Consider the following 15120-nt stretch of genomic DNA (forward strand, 5'->3'; position numbering starts at 1 on the left):
CTGTTATCCATCCCTGTGTCTTCCAAAATGACAAAAAGAAACTTCTCAGAAATGAAAGGTTGAAATACGATGATAATTAGAACATGCTGATTATAGTTTGGGGTAGGTTGTGTATGTCCTGTCTTTCAAGAGAAGTGGATGCATTTTGTTACATTCTTAAATTGTTGTAAGAATCTGGATGTCAGTGATAATTTTAGCATGAGTTTAGAGACTTCTATGTGTATTTTGCGTTTTTTTATTTACCTTGCTGCTATAGTTTCAGATTGTTCTGTCTAGAACTTACTGTGCCATGGCATGTTTTTGAATATTTTCTACTTGCCTATTTTAGGTGAACGTCTCAGAAACATAATTTCTTTAAGCTGTTCATAGCGTATATGAGCTATGCCTGACATTCTAGGCTAATTTATGTTTTTTCTGTTGTTCCTAGGAGGTGTGGTCCTGTTGGATTGAGCTGCTTCAGTATCTTGATTTAGAAACAGCTTGGCTAAACAATCTGGAAGAAAGGGTGCAAATGACAGAAAATCTGCCTGATAAGTTGGATGCTGTCAATGATGCTCTTGAGGTATTGTAGTCATTCTGTTGGATTGGTAACTTTTCAGATAGCTCCGTTTAAAAAAAACATCAATTCTGCACTTCAGTAGAATACTGAAATATGTGTTGAATATTCTGATTCTTCGGGTTAAATTAACATTTTACTCTGAATCTGGAATGGGTATTTGTAAGGTCGTCCAGCAAAAGCTGAATTTTGCTGTACATGATTGTGCCGTACTTGGTACATGAAAAAATTGTATCCTCTCTCCTGTTCTGTGTAAATTGATTAATTCCTTCCAGCACTATAGTATGCAATCATATGAATAGGCAAGAAGTGCTGTGAAGTTTAATTATCTAAAGCAAAATGGCCAGTGTATATGCCTTGTGCCATCATGGATTAACCTATAACTAATTCATGCTTTTAGCGCACTCTCAAGACATTTGAAGTGTAAAACTTCTGTGCATGCAGCCAGATTTCCACCTCTGAAAATACAGTAATATTCAGTGTCTTGACCTTTAAAACTTTCTCTGCTAATTAGTCCTTGGAATCAGTCCTGCGTCATCCAGCTGATAATCGAACCCAGATTCGGGAACTTGGGCAGACACTGATTGATGGAGGGATTCTTGATGATATCATCAGTGAAAAATTGGAGGCTTTCAATGCCCGCTATGAAGAATTGAGTCACTTGGTAAGAATTTGGGGGCAGGGTTGAAGTAGACTGAGTTTTTCAGCTCAGTGGTCTGAAATGATTTCTGTTAGATAGCTGAATTCATAGATGCAGGAGTGCAATACAGGAAAAGAGGAAAAACCTTCACAGTGTTGTCAGCTGTTTTCAATTTGGAATAATGCCCTAAGAGCAAGATCCCCCCCACCCCTGACTTGAGTCAGGAACACTTGCACACCTTTGCACTGCAGGGACCCCCTGGTATTTTTCCAGGTAATTCTGACAAAAATCTCAGGGGGGACAGTTCAATAACTGAGGTTAATATTCCCTTCCTACTGCCATAAATACTGGTGAGCTGCTCACTAACTGTAAAAATGAGGAACATGAATAAGTGACATTTTCACTCTTTGAAATAGCTGGGAAGAAGTCACACCGAAATAAGGAACAGAAGGAAAATATTCTTCTCATTCCCCATCTATTATGTTGTCCCCTTCCTCTTCTCATACTTTAGTCTAATCTTTTCTGGATTTAATAGGTAGAGGAAGATTAGCTGTATTTCAGGTTGCACAAATCTGTAACTTGTGTTCTGTATCCTGGTAATACAGGCCCCTGCCAAACTGTAGGATGGGAGGTTTTTTTCTGTCACTGCCATAGTGTGGTCATAGAGGGAATTTCAGTTCATCCTTATTACAGTGAGCAACATGAATGCAGTGCCCTTAGCTGGGGGCTACGTGCTGTCATTTAAGTTAGCATTCGCTATTGTTTTTCCTGTTACAGCAGTACTTTATTGCTATATAAAAACTATCTGCTTTGGCAGCTGCAGCGCTGACACACTGGGCTGTTGACAATTTTCTGCCTCTCTGTGTGTGTGTATGTATGCTCCCACTGGTCTGTGCATGTGTTGATAGTGGGGAATTTGTGTTCCTGTGCAAGTAGTGACATTTCAGATGAACTTAGAAGTTTTGCTGTTGAAGGGAGAGACAATGGAGGGAAGGGACTGTGAATCTCTGTTTTCACACTGTAACAGAAAGACAGAGTTTATTGTTTTGAAAGAAAATGTGCAAATTTACACATCAAACAATATTGTTCTGTAGTGTATTACAAAATCCGTGATTCCAATTGAATAGCTAGTTTTTGAGACTGGTATGTTTTTAACGGAATACTTTCTTCCTGAGGTGACAGGAGAGACCCGTTTTCACTATCCTGTATATCTAGAGGCAGAACTCTCCTTCCCTGCCACTATTTGTCAGCTACCGGTATGAATCACGGCAGGCTTCAAAAATTGCTGCCTTCTAGGGCTTGCTTTTGCTCTTTTTAGACAGTCCTCCTGGCATACGGCTTTTTGGGTCTCCCCCACCTTGTTTGGAGAAAGTTTAATATAATCTGTATTGAATTACTGCTCCATCTTGTCTTACCTTTCTGTCCCACTCAGGCGGTGAGTCGACAGATTGCCTTGGAACAGCAGCTTCAGACCATGCGAGAAACTGACCACATGTTGCAGGTCTTGCAGGAAAACTTAGTGGAGCTGGATAGACAGCTGACATCTTACCTGACTGATAGGGTAGATGCCTTTCAGATGCCCCAGGAGGCCCAGGTATTCCAGTATCGCTTTTCACTACAAAACATTTTGAAATATCTCATGATAGGGCTCAGCCTAGACTTAGTAATTCATGAAGGCTTCATTTCAGTCCAGTGCTGATATCTTTTGTAATCTGGATTGTTTTCCTGTGTTAAGAAGGAATAACATTGCATATTGAACAACAATCTTAATGGCTTTCAATTTAGCAAGCTGTCACCAGAGCCAGAATATTTTAAAATAAACCTGCAAGTGTTTAAATTTTACAGAGTGGATTTACTTCTGGTGGGTAGTAGGTGGTAAGCAAGTTCCTCTTCCCCTCTCTGCAAGCAATTTTTTAACACACTTTTTTCCTGTTTCTATGACGTGGCAGAAAATTCAAGCTGAGATTGCAGCTCATGAATCCACCTTAGAGGAGCTCAAGAAAAGTGCTCGCTCTTTCCCTCCTGCTTCTCCTGAATGCAGGTCTCCCCGTGGTGGAACTCAGCTGGATGCTTTGCAGGTAAAAATATGAGAGTCATACTAAGAATGTAAATGTGAAGAGCTTCTGGTTTTCAATTACACACTGCTGTTAGCCTGTAAATTGCTTGGTGTGGTCAACTGAACCTCAGAAGTAAATAGTGTATGCTTTTACATGCTTTCATTAGGAAACAAGAAGCACTAGCTGAATTAAATAAGGAAGTTTAAATTTCATTAGTGTCATGGGATAAATGCTGAAAGTCAGAAAGTCTCTGTATTTTAGTAGAATAGATATTTTGAAAGCACATGCTACAGAATTATAGCTCTCTTGCACCTCAGGTGGAGATTAGGAATAGGTGGTGGAATTTGACTTGGCAAATAGTGTTACCATGTATACTGAGTTGTGGTTGCATGAGAGGTGAGTTAGAGTCTGTGGGGGGAGATGCTTTAAATGTTATTTATTGAAGTGCAGATATTACTTTAAAACAATCTGTTAACATAAACAGAGAAAACTCCGTGAAGTATCAACGAAGTATCAGCTTTTCCAGAAACCAGCCAATTTTGAGCAGCGCATGTTGGATTGTAAGCGAGTGTTAGATGGTGTAAAAGCAGAACTTCATGTCTTGGATGTGAAGGATACTGACCCAGATGTAATCCAAGCTCATCTGGACAGGTGCATGGTAAGTATGCAATATTCTTAACTTATGCTTGGGGTTATTTCTTTCTTGTGTCATTCTTCTTGCCTTAACTTTCTACTGAGGAAACTTTGCTTGAAGTCCTGGTGGAAATGTTACAACTCGTTGCAAAACGCCAACAGAACAATTGATAACTAAAACCCTCTAATTCTTCCGAGTGAGAATGTCGACATAAAAGTAGTGGATTGTTGATCACAGATGTGGTGGAACAGCTGAGTTTATAAAAACTCCCTTTCCTGGCTCATCCTTGTGTTATGAAGAAGCGTCACTCCAGGGACAATTTTTCTTGGCTCTTAGTATTTGAACAAAACAGTACTATACATAGGATCAAGTACAGATCGCAGTGTTAGGCTTGCCACATGTGGTGATGTTATGGAGTAAACACTGCTAAATTATTGGGATAATTCTTTTTTTTTTTTTTTGAGGGGGATGAAAATTAAAACTAGAATAAAATATGGAGCATCAGGAGTTTGAAATCTTCTTGGCAGACATTGCTCTTAATCCATAGCTCATAGTTTAAGTGCAATCTGATGGTCAAGTCCCCAAATGAAGCAAAGTCTGAAAATCTGCACTACAAACTCGTCACCAATATACATATTCATGTTTTTAGAAACTCTACAAGACCCTCAGTGAGGTGAAATTGGAGGTTGAAACTGTCATCAAGACAGGAAGGCAAATTGTACAGAAACAACAGACAGATAATCCCAAAGGGATGGATGAACAACTGACAGCACTGAAATTTCTCTACAATGACTTGGGGGCACAGGTAAGAAAAACAAATGTACATATGAACATTTGTCTGCCTATAAATGCCCTTCTTTGTTGTTTTGATGTCAGATGCTGTTTTAACTTTGATTCTGAAGCTGATACTGTATAGGCTAGTTGCTACATCCAGGAGCAATCAGTTGAGAGATTAAAGATTACACATAGCAATCCTGTAGTTTTACAAGACCCCTGTGCTCACAGAGTGTTCCTGAAGGAGGGGTACACTTGAAGAAAGGTTCACAGAGTTTTCATCGTTCTGGCAAAGCTGGCCTGCTATTCATTAAAGTCTTTGAGCACTGTTGTACCTTCTCTTCTCTGTAAACCAGCCTGAAAGATAATTTACTATCAGATTGTCATATGAGAAGTTTGAGTCAATGTAAATTTTTTTAGGAGGTGTCATGATGGTTTCTATTTGTAATCCATCTATAGGGTTGCTCTCAGTATAAAATAGAAAGTGAAGGCAAACCTGTAGTTCCCATGAACTGAATTAAATATTGATTTGAGTAATTTTCTTCGTAATTGAATAGTTATTTATCCAAGTGAAGTGTTTAAAAATGGTTAAACCCTTAGGGGCCGGGGGAAATAGGGGATTCTTTTCCTACCTAAATTAAGACAGAAGTCCAAGGAGACTAATGCCTGTTCAGTATTCTCTGAATGAAGCTGTGGGTAAGTAGACAGATTACATTGTTGGAGTATCTTGAAATGGGCCCTAGGAAATATTTTGTTGTTGTAAAGTGGAGAACATTCACAAAGGTGCGCATTCTAGTGGAACCTGTATGTCTATAACTTAGGAAGCATGTAGACAAGAAAGTGGGAAAGGATAGAAAGGCAGAGTTATTTGCAGTATCATGTTATGATTTTGTGTCTGAATTTATTTTTTTAGATCTTCAGAGTGCATTATTTTGAATAAATACATGCAAACACTAAGCTGAGACAGAGGGCAATTTTTTTGAAATGTCAATTGATTCTGACTGCTATGGTTGGATTTATTCTCAAATCTGTGTTAGTTTGACCACACTAATTGCATAGCCAGTGTGAAATAGAATTGATTATACTGCAGCAAACATCAAATTTCATATTCACTTTACTGAGATGTTTTCAAGGGCAGACTAGATTTTCAGTGAAATTTTTCTTTACAGCTTTCTGCTAGCAAGTCTATCAAAATACAAAAAGGAACTGAATTTTACCTGCGTGACTGACTGACGGGATTCTATGTCCCCTTGAGTTTTAGTTAAAGGATCATAATAAACAAAGTTTAAACATCAATTTGGCAATTAGTAGCTATAAATAAGTTGGTATACAGGTTTCTCCATCTCCTTTAAGTGTACCTTAATTTAAAATTTTTCTAGTTTTATATATTCTGCTTTGTATAGTAAGATGCAGATGTTTATAAATGGTTTTTCTTTTCAGGGTCCTTCCCTAATGCAAGACAGTCTTAACATGCAAGGATTTTATATATTCGGGTGGATATTTTAGCTGGCTAGCACTTCCAGTTTTGCTATCTTTTAAAATCTAATTTTGTTTTCTTTTTTACTTTTTATTTTTTTTTGTAGGTGACAGAAGGAAAACAAGACCTTGAAAGAGCATCCCAGCTGGCACGCAAAATGAGGAAAGAGGCTGCCTCTTTGTCGGAGTGGCTAGCTACCACTGAGGCTGAGCTCGTGCAGAAGTCCACTTCAGAGAGCTTGCTTTCTGATCTAGATTCAGAAATTGCCTGGGCCAAAGTAAGCACGCTCTAAATATCTGTAGAATGAATTTTTAACATTAAGGCAATACTATGTAGAAGTGGCTGTGAATTTAAAACCCTGTAACTTGTTCCTAAATCTCTTACATCGTGAAATTTTAGAGGATTGAGTAGATAATATTCAGTACCTTACTGAGTCTGATCTGTTTCCTCCCAGGCATCTTGTCTCAAACTTAAATGGCCAGTGAAGTGTTAAAGATATTACTACATATTTGGTATTAATAGGTATTTAAGTGACTTACTGTATCTCTAACACAGTTCATAATTATAATATCCTTAATTATCAGCAAATATAATTTTGGGCTGGGTCAAATATTTTACTAGCAGAGCAAACTGAACGCTCATTGACATTTTTAATGAAAAATTGAGTTTGTAACTTTTCATTGAAACAGCTTTGTCTTCAAAATTGTGACTTGCAAAACAAAAAGCTCCTGTAATTCCTTATTTTCTTTCATCTGTAAATCGGAACTTTTCATAGAAACAGGCAAATGTGTTATTCTGAAGCAAAATATCTATTTTCTCACACTGTAGAAACTTGTGTATGTAATAGTTGGAGTTAGCAACAAGTGTCAGTTGATACAGTTCAGCAGTACTGATCTTTCCAGTCATTGTTTTCTGTCACCTTTTACTTTTGGAATAGGTCTGTGTGCAATCTTAAAACTTGACAGCTTATAAAACTGCGAAAACATCTAATCATAACCTGTTCTCACGCATTTCACTCAGGATTAGCAATTATTAGCACTACACTTCTGCTGTGACAGTATCCCTAAGATTTCTTTCTGAACAGGCTTGTAAATATTTACTGAAGTATACTTACTATAGATTTGTAAACAATGCAAATAGTCAGTGAACTCTTACACTGCACCACCAGGAGGACAAGCCCTTTATGTTGCATGCAAAGTTGTCCTTCCTGTCTTAAGGTTTTCTAGAGGCAATTTTAAAATGTAATTTGAGTATTTGCTTCTGTCTGTAAGATAGTAAGTTATGATAAAATAATAAATTATTTACTTCACAAATAATAAGATATTCAAGGAGCTTCAGACATGAGTTGTGATTAACTGCATTCTTCCACACACTGTACACTGACATCAAAGAGCTTTCTAAATAGCCAGATGTTATCAATAATAATTGGTGATCTTGTATGGCAAGAGGTGCTATTTTCCACATGGAAGCCATATACTGATATTCAAGAGATGACATATTACTTGTGTATGTCAGTATGCTTTCTTTCAAATAAGGTCGGGGTTTTTTTTTTTTACATTTAAAAGAGAAACCTATTTAAAATCAGAGATGACTTGGAAAAATACTAGAGCTAAAGATACATATATTTACATATCTGTGTATAGGTAATATAACAATAGGGCTTCTGTAATATGTAGCAAGTGAATTGAACATACGCAGTAACGAGCGGTGGTGGTTCTCAAAAAAACATTTAACCTTGGCCTACCACTTTTCTCACTGCTGCCAACTGTAAAAGTACTTCAGTAGGAAAAGAAACAGAGAAATCCGAAGTGTCTCTTCAAAATTGCATTCTCTGTGGTGCTTGACAGTGCAGAAAAGAACCTTTTAAAATTGTACCTATAATGTGATGTGATGCATTAGCTTTACCTACATAATGAAAAGGAACTGTGAAGATACTATAAAACAACAACACAAAAAACTCTCAAGCTAAGTTATTCATGACACTTACATGTATAATGCTCTCAGTCTCTCTCTCAAAAAAAGAGGAGATCACTATCTACAGAGAGTGAGTATAAACACAAGGTGATTCTACTTGGTTTGATTATTCTTAAGTGAGAATCATCTATGATACTATTTGTTTCCCATGGAGGTAGAAACCTGGCTCCCTTTGCCTTGTGATTGGGGGCAGTGTGCAGTGTTAATGTCTCCTCTTGTTTCAGAATGTGCTGAGAGAGCTGGAGAGGAGGAAAGCTGATCTGAAGAGCATCACGGAAAGCTGCACTGCACTCCAGGCTCTGGTGGAAGGGAGTGAGACTTCCCTGGAGGAGAAGCTGTGTGTCCTTAATGCTGGCTGGAGCAGAGTTCGGACCTGGACTGAGGACTGGTGTGATACGTTGTTGGTAAGTTGCACGTGTGAGAAATATTCAGGGTGGTTCTCCCTCCACACCCTTGGAGCAATTGCAGTTTTTACTTGTCTCACTTCGCTGTGATGTGAAGCCTCCGTGGTGCCTCATGGGCTTAAAGGAATGTAGAATAGATATCTGGTTAGACTGCAGATGGAGAGGTGAGTCATGAGGTTATATACAGTGAGGAATGTGGGAAACTGTTTTGCAAGTGTTTTAGATGTGCTGATAGATATTGGTGCTATGCACTTGGTAGTAGTGGCTAGTACCCTTAGTGGGTAGGAGATGAAAATGCAGAATCTGGATGTGAGAGTGATGAAACTATGTAAATTTCCCAGGCAGACAGTTAGCTTGACCTAGTGGGAATAACCTGCTTAGTTGTAGAGAATAAAACTAGGTTTAACTTTTTTTTTTCTTCTGCCTTTCTCTTTCTCCTGGCTTCAGTGCTAGGACTCTTTTCTAGTTTCTTATTGTTCTTACTCTCCCTAAACTTTGTGGTGTAATTCCTCTTTTGTATAGAAAATCCAGCATACACTTAGTGAGCACCGTTCACACATCTGTTTTAATATCTTTACCTGCCCCCCCCCACCCTTTATGTGCCATCACATTATGTTGTTAATCTTTTGTCCTTATTTACAAATTCAATTCCTTGTACCTCTTCCCTGTTAATGTTTTATCACTTTCTCTTTTGCTGCACCAGTAGGGCTAGCCTCTTGTGTCCACTTGTTATTTAGCTCTTAATACAATTCTTGCTACCCTAGTGCATAGAAGTAACTTTCTGAACTATCCCGAAAGGGAGCATCCACCATTGCCCATAGACTGAGTGGGTTATGGGGCATACAAGCATTCCTAAAACTGCTCGTGGGTTTACTCATTAACTGGTAGTAGCTGATTCTGCCAGATTAAAATGAGCGGGAAAAAACCTGCCAGGTTATGGAAGTGTTGTTTGTTTCATAACAGGTTAATTAGAGCCCAGAAGTTGGATCTTGTGTTTTCTATGTAACTTTCTATAAGCTTATGAATTTATTAATGTAAGTAGAAAACAAAAGGAACTAGCCCAAAAGGACTGGTTTCCATGAGGCTGCTGTGTGTGCTGCTCTTCCTTCAGTCTGAAAGAAACCTCTGTGCCAGCTTCAGCATGAACAGAGCATTTTTGTGTCGATAGATTTCCTTGAGACTCAGATGATGGCTGCTTAATGGACAATTGATAACTTCCTAGTGGTGTTCAGCAAAGCACTTGGGACCCTCTGTCAGCCTACTGCTCTTTCGGACAGCCCGTAACTGCAAGTGTTTAAGAGTATGCCAACTCAAGAGTTGAGGCCAATGGCGTCTGTTTGGCTGAGTAAATGGAAGACTAAGCATATTATACAGCCTAAAGCTGCAAGTTTTGCTAAATGGACATGAAACAGTCTACAATTGATGCTAATAACAGACTGATACTAGCAGATAGTTAAGGTATTTCTGTGTTGTTCAGCTAGTTATGACAATCCACCTTCAGAAAGCCCTGATATGGGCTGAAATTGTGGAAACTTTGGTGTATGCCTAGATGGTGAGCCCTATGCATCCTTTCCAGTGCCTGTTGCAGGTCATTCTGTTTGTTTCATAATCCAGTGATGTCCATGTTAGGAGTAGTCAGGTAGTTTACCCGTATTTGTAAATGCTGTAAGGATGATCCACAACTAAAAACCTTACAAATTATGTTCATGTCTGGTGATGAGTATTGTCCTTGTCCTGACTTTGTTAGGTTAAATTGCTAGGTGAAGATATGTTTCTTGATATAGAGAGCAGTCATAGGCCTACTCTCTTTCCTCCCCTCCCTTTGTTTTGTTAGTCTAAGAGATCAAAGCTTAGCTATGCTTTTTTTTGGGTAAGAAACCCTGTGTTTAAGCAGGATGGTACTTCTCTGAATCTGATAGCTTTGTTTTGTCACACAGAGTAATGTGTTGGTTCTGTTTGTGGTACCTAACGTTACAGTTTCTTACTACGTGTGAAAGCAGACCGAATTAACATGTCTACAATGTGGTGACTTTTTCTTAAGAGGAAGAAATATTTTAATGTGATCAGTAAAATATCAAAACTTGACTATTATAATTTGTAGGGTTTGGTGTAATCCCCTTTCAATTAAAAAAAAACCAAACCAACAACCACTGCACATCATATGTACTGTTGTATCTGCTAGTGATAATTGAAAAAATCATGGGTTTTTTGGTTGACTGAGATCTGTGGTCTGGCTGTAATGTTGTAGTACATTGTCTGTGTTTATTTAGTTGGACAAACCACTTCAGCTATTTCTGTTTCCTTTTCTGTGAATTAGGAACAATAATATTGAAGGGTCTAGAATGAAAATTGAATTATTGTAAATACTTATTGAAGGTGAAAGCTACAATCTCATTTTCAGTGTTCCTTTCCAAGGTGTATCCATAAGACTTTATTCCATTGATGTTCTTTTTACTCATAATGGTGGTTTTGGCAGGGGTTTTTTTTTTGGTGTGTGGTTTTGTGGGGGTGGTTTTGGGGTTTTTTTTTGTTCGTTTTTTTTGTGGATTTATTTAAGTTTCTCACATTGATACATTTTTTTCATCTTTTTCAGAATCATCAGAGCCAGCTGGAAATTTTTGATGAAAATGTTGCCCACATAAGTACTTGGTTGTATCAGGGTGAAGCCTTGCTGGATGAGATTGAGAAAAAGTCAGCAAGCAAAAAGGAGGAAACTGTGAAGGTAGGAAATGTTGCTGTCAACTAACCACTTCTGGATTCGAAATGAAGTCAAGGCAGGCTTGCTGCCTGGTTTTGTTGGTTTTTTGGTTTGGGTTTTTTTTTTTTTAATATTTTTTCCTTTCCTAGGGTAACTGTTTGCATTTTCTTTCACTTCTTAGCGCTTAACATCTGAATTAGATGATGTTAGTCTTCGAGTGGATAATGTGCGTGATCAGGCTATCATCCTAATGAATGGTCGGGGGGTGTCATGCCGTGAACTTGTTGAACCCAAACTGGCAGAACTGAACCGTAACTTTGAGAAGGTCTCTCAGCACATCAAAAGTGCCAAGGTGAGGGTGAGTGAGCCCCAAAACATGCCTGGGGGGGTGTCGGTGCCAAGATGATGGCAAATAGCTTTAGGGGATAGATCTTTATGTGTTTGAACAGCACTTTGCTGCTTTTGATTCTCTTTTAAGTGTAGATATTTATATGTGAAAAATGGACAGACTGATGTTAGACCAACTGCTTTTTTTGAGCTGAGTAGCAGGTGATAACTTGAGTTGCAAGGGAAAATTCACAAATAATGTGTTACAAAGATTCAGAAAAATGTATATATTTCAGTACATGTTTATATGAACTACAGAACAACACCATAAGCTAATGTGACTGGAGGTTTTTTGTTTGTTTTGAGACCAAAATGGTCAAATTGAAGTTTGAAAGTAGAAGCTTGGTAATACCTATCAACACGGTGTCCAAGCTAACTCTCAGTGTTAGATGAAACAACTCTTCCTATTCCTTTTTGTGCTGATATCTGATGGTCCTACAAACTGGTATGCCTGTTCACGGAGAATTTTTTTAAATTATTAAACTGTGTGTGACAGCTCAGAGTAAATTTTCAGCTTGAACAAAGTTTTATTTTGCTATGCAGATGCTTGTTGGACAAGAACGACTTCCTGTCATGTCAGAGCCCTGTGAAGTCAGAGTAGCTTTTCCGGACCTGGAAAAATTTGAGAGTGACATACAGAATATGTTAAAACTTGTGGAAAAGCATCTGGAGTTGAGTGGAGAAGATGAAAAGGTTTGTGAGCAGTGGAGGAATTAAATAACTGACTAACTCCCTTTCTTTTTGTGCATGTGTTACATTCCTCCGGACTTTGAGGGGGAATTCTTCTGAGAAAATCTTTTTAAGACAGGAGTAGAAAATGAAGGGAATAACTGGGTTGTTGGAAACACTGCACAATTTTCCCATACTTTTCCCATAGCTGCTGCTTCTTGGCTGGTGCATTGAGAATAATTAGTCATACATCAGTCTCTGTTTTCATCATGGGTTTATATAATTCATGTAGTGAACTTTAATTTTCATTTATCTTCTCTCTTCTACCCAAAGTAGCTGTTTATAAAGAATCCTTCCTGTAAAAGTAATAGGGTGCAAAACGTTGCCCCCCCCCCCCCCCCCCCCCCTTCATATCTGACTGTCTGAACTTACATTGAAATGATTACTTGGTGCAGGATTTGGCAATTTTGGGCCTCTAATCTATTGCACTGGGTAGATTTTTTTTTAACTTTAAGTTTAAACTGGTATGATACATTGAATCACAGTGCATAGGTCAGGTCAGTGGATGCTTGTGAGATGAGGTGCAAATAAGAGTGTTGTAATATGGGTCATAGCAAGTCCAAATAGGAACTTGGAAAAACAATTATGTTTTTCTAGATTCTTATCTAGGCTCTGCTATTCACCTGTATAAAACTATCATACTTTTGTTTGCATCTTGTCCACAATAGCCTTGTTGGCTACAAAATTGGGTAAAGTCCTGCCAGGCCACCCTATCTGCCTTCCTTTTAAGCAGATAAACTGAGCTGGAAAGCTGAATATAAGTTTGTGGAAAACATATACTACAGAAAACAATTTTTAAAAGACCTTTATGGAAGGACCTATTGTTACAGAACATATGCTTCCTTTTGTGCTGTTTTTATATTTATTATGTTTTCTTTTTCTTGCTCTTCTGCTCTGAGCTTGCTTATTATTGTCAAGGAACGTTTAGAATAGAAATGGAGCTGAAGTCACAGCACACTCTTGCTGTGGCTGCATACTGCTGGCTCACTGAGTGAGCCTTCTGCAGGCCATCTCTTCATGAAGTTTATGGAATGATCAAGTTGGATTTTAGGATTTGGTGGTTGTGGAGGAGAATCTCTGCTTGAATTTGTTTGGCTCACATTTGGATAATAAATCATTTGGTACCATTACTGTTAATATCTGAGTAGGTAATAAATTCATTTTGGAAACCATAGCTGAGCTTTCTGTAGATAATAGACTTGTGTAATTTTAGCTGGATCAAGAAAGAGCTCAGATTGAAGAAGTTTTACAGAGAGGAGGGCAGTTGTTACAGCAGCCTATGGAGGACCATAAGCGAGAGAAGATCCGCATACAGCTGTTGCTTCTGCAGAAAAAGTACAACAGTGTGCAGGTATGATTATGATAGTTACTATAGATAAAGCTCATTTATTCAGTCTTCCCTTTGGTATTCCACTTACAACCTGGTTATGACTCTTTTAGCGTATAAGATTCTCTGGGCAAGAGTTTAATGGGTGTACGCACAGTCTGACTCTGAATCTTTGCAATTTCAAAATATGAAAAGTTTTGGGGGAGTGGTTTTGGTTTTAAAAGTCTTTTTCACAGCTTCACAGAGGGCCAGCCTATATCTATTTTCACAGATGGGTGCAGACATCTAGGCATTTGCTTTGCTTGTCTTTGCTGGCCTGCCAACAGAGGTTTGTCTCCACCACCAGGCTGTGTGAAGAGTGGCTACATAGGCACATGTACACAAACACATTCATTGAGTTCTCAGCTGAAGAGGTTTGTGAGAATATGAGTCTGCTCCTGAATTCCTCTTGTTTCCTATAGAGGATATTATCAGAAATTGAGGACTCTAGTTATGTTGTGGTGCTTTCATACACATGCCACATTAAAGACTTTTTTGTGTAGAACAAAGGGGATCTGTATTCTTATACTCCTTTTAGCTCACCTGTTTGAATCATATGAGAGTTGGTAAGGTGAGCTGTAGCTCAAAGGCAGAGTAAGACCCTCAGGCTGGCTTTGATTACATGTCTGTGCAGATAAACAGAATATAGCTATTTAAAAAAAAAATTCTACCATTGCGTATTTTGAAATTTGGTTCTTCAAATGAATCCCTCAAATATTTTTGTTTTTCAAATAAATAAGACCTATTCTATTCACTGTTTCCCTCTTCTTATACTATATTATCCTAATACACTGGATTGTAGGAGTGCAGGTCATTGCAAAGGAGGCAGGTGGTGGAACTCTCTCCAGTGTTTTCCCAGTATAAAAAGGAACATGACAGTCTAATGAAGTGGCTGGATGAGACTGAGCACCGTCTGTCAGGGCTGCAAGGTGTGGAAGATGAACAAAAACTACAGGTAAATAAGACTTTTTTTTTTTCCTTAAAGCAAACAGAGTGAACGCGAGGTATGAGCTTTAGAGATTCATATATGAGGGTTTTATGGCTGTTCTTTTGACACCTTCTCGGAAAGAAGTGTTTTCAAAATAACAGCATTCATTTTTCATTAGAAAATTATCTGCCTATACTAGTTTGGGATTTCTACATAGTCATCATACGCCCAAAATATCCCAGCCATCAGGCCCAAGTCTTAAAGTGTGATCTGTCTCGCTCATGGGGGTTATGCTTAGCTCTTTTTGATATCCTGGCTCAAACAGCCTGATTCTCAATGTCTTGTTGGTGCAGGTATGATAAAAGCCTAGTCTGAGGCTTAAACTCAATGCGTCGGCATCCTGTAGTCAGGATATTGTAACTACTCTGACGCTGCCTTTCACTGCCTCAAGTGCTTAGAGAGTGATAACTACCCTTTTGTGATTGATATTACTGTA

The 15120-nt window shown here is 38.4% G+C and overlaps 1 protein-coding gene across 1 annotated transcript in view; it reads left to right on the forward strand.

The window, feature by feature from the left end:
- Positions 1-15120, forward strand: part of UTRN (utrophin) — a 408114-nt gene that overhangs the window by 133989 nt on the left and 259005 nt on the right. The window contains exons 27-39 of the mRNA XM_075707799.1: positions 428-562; positions 1071-1220; positions 2629-2790; positions 3146-3274; positions 3738-3911; positions 4537-4692; positions 6245-6415; positions 8337-8516; positions 11110-11238; positions 11396-11566; positions 12145-12294; positions 13544-13681; positions 14499-14651. Coding sequence (XP_075563914.1) covers positions 428-562; positions 1071-1220; positions 2629-2790; positions 3146-3274; positions 3738-3911; positions 4537-4692; positions 6245-6415; positions 8337-8516; positions 11110-11238; positions 11396-11566; positions 12145-12294; positions 13544-13681; positions 14499-14651 — 1998 coding nt within the window. The remainder of the gene's footprint in view (positions 1-427; positions 563-1070; positions 1221-2628; positions 2791-3145; positions 3275-3737; positions 3912-4536; positions 4693-6244; positions 6416-8336; positions 8517-11109; positions 11239-11395; positions 11567-12144; positions 12295-13543; positions 13682-14498; positions 14652-15120) is intronic.

Source organism: Pelecanus crispus, chromosome 3 (genome assembly GCF_030463565.1).
Source record: "Pelecanus crispus isolate bPelCri1 chromosome 3, bPelCri1.pri, whole genome shotgun sequence".
In the NCBI taxonomy this organism is placed as follows: Eukaryota; Metazoa; Chordata; class Aves; order Pelecaniformes; family Pelecanidae; genus Pelecanus; species Pelecanus crispus.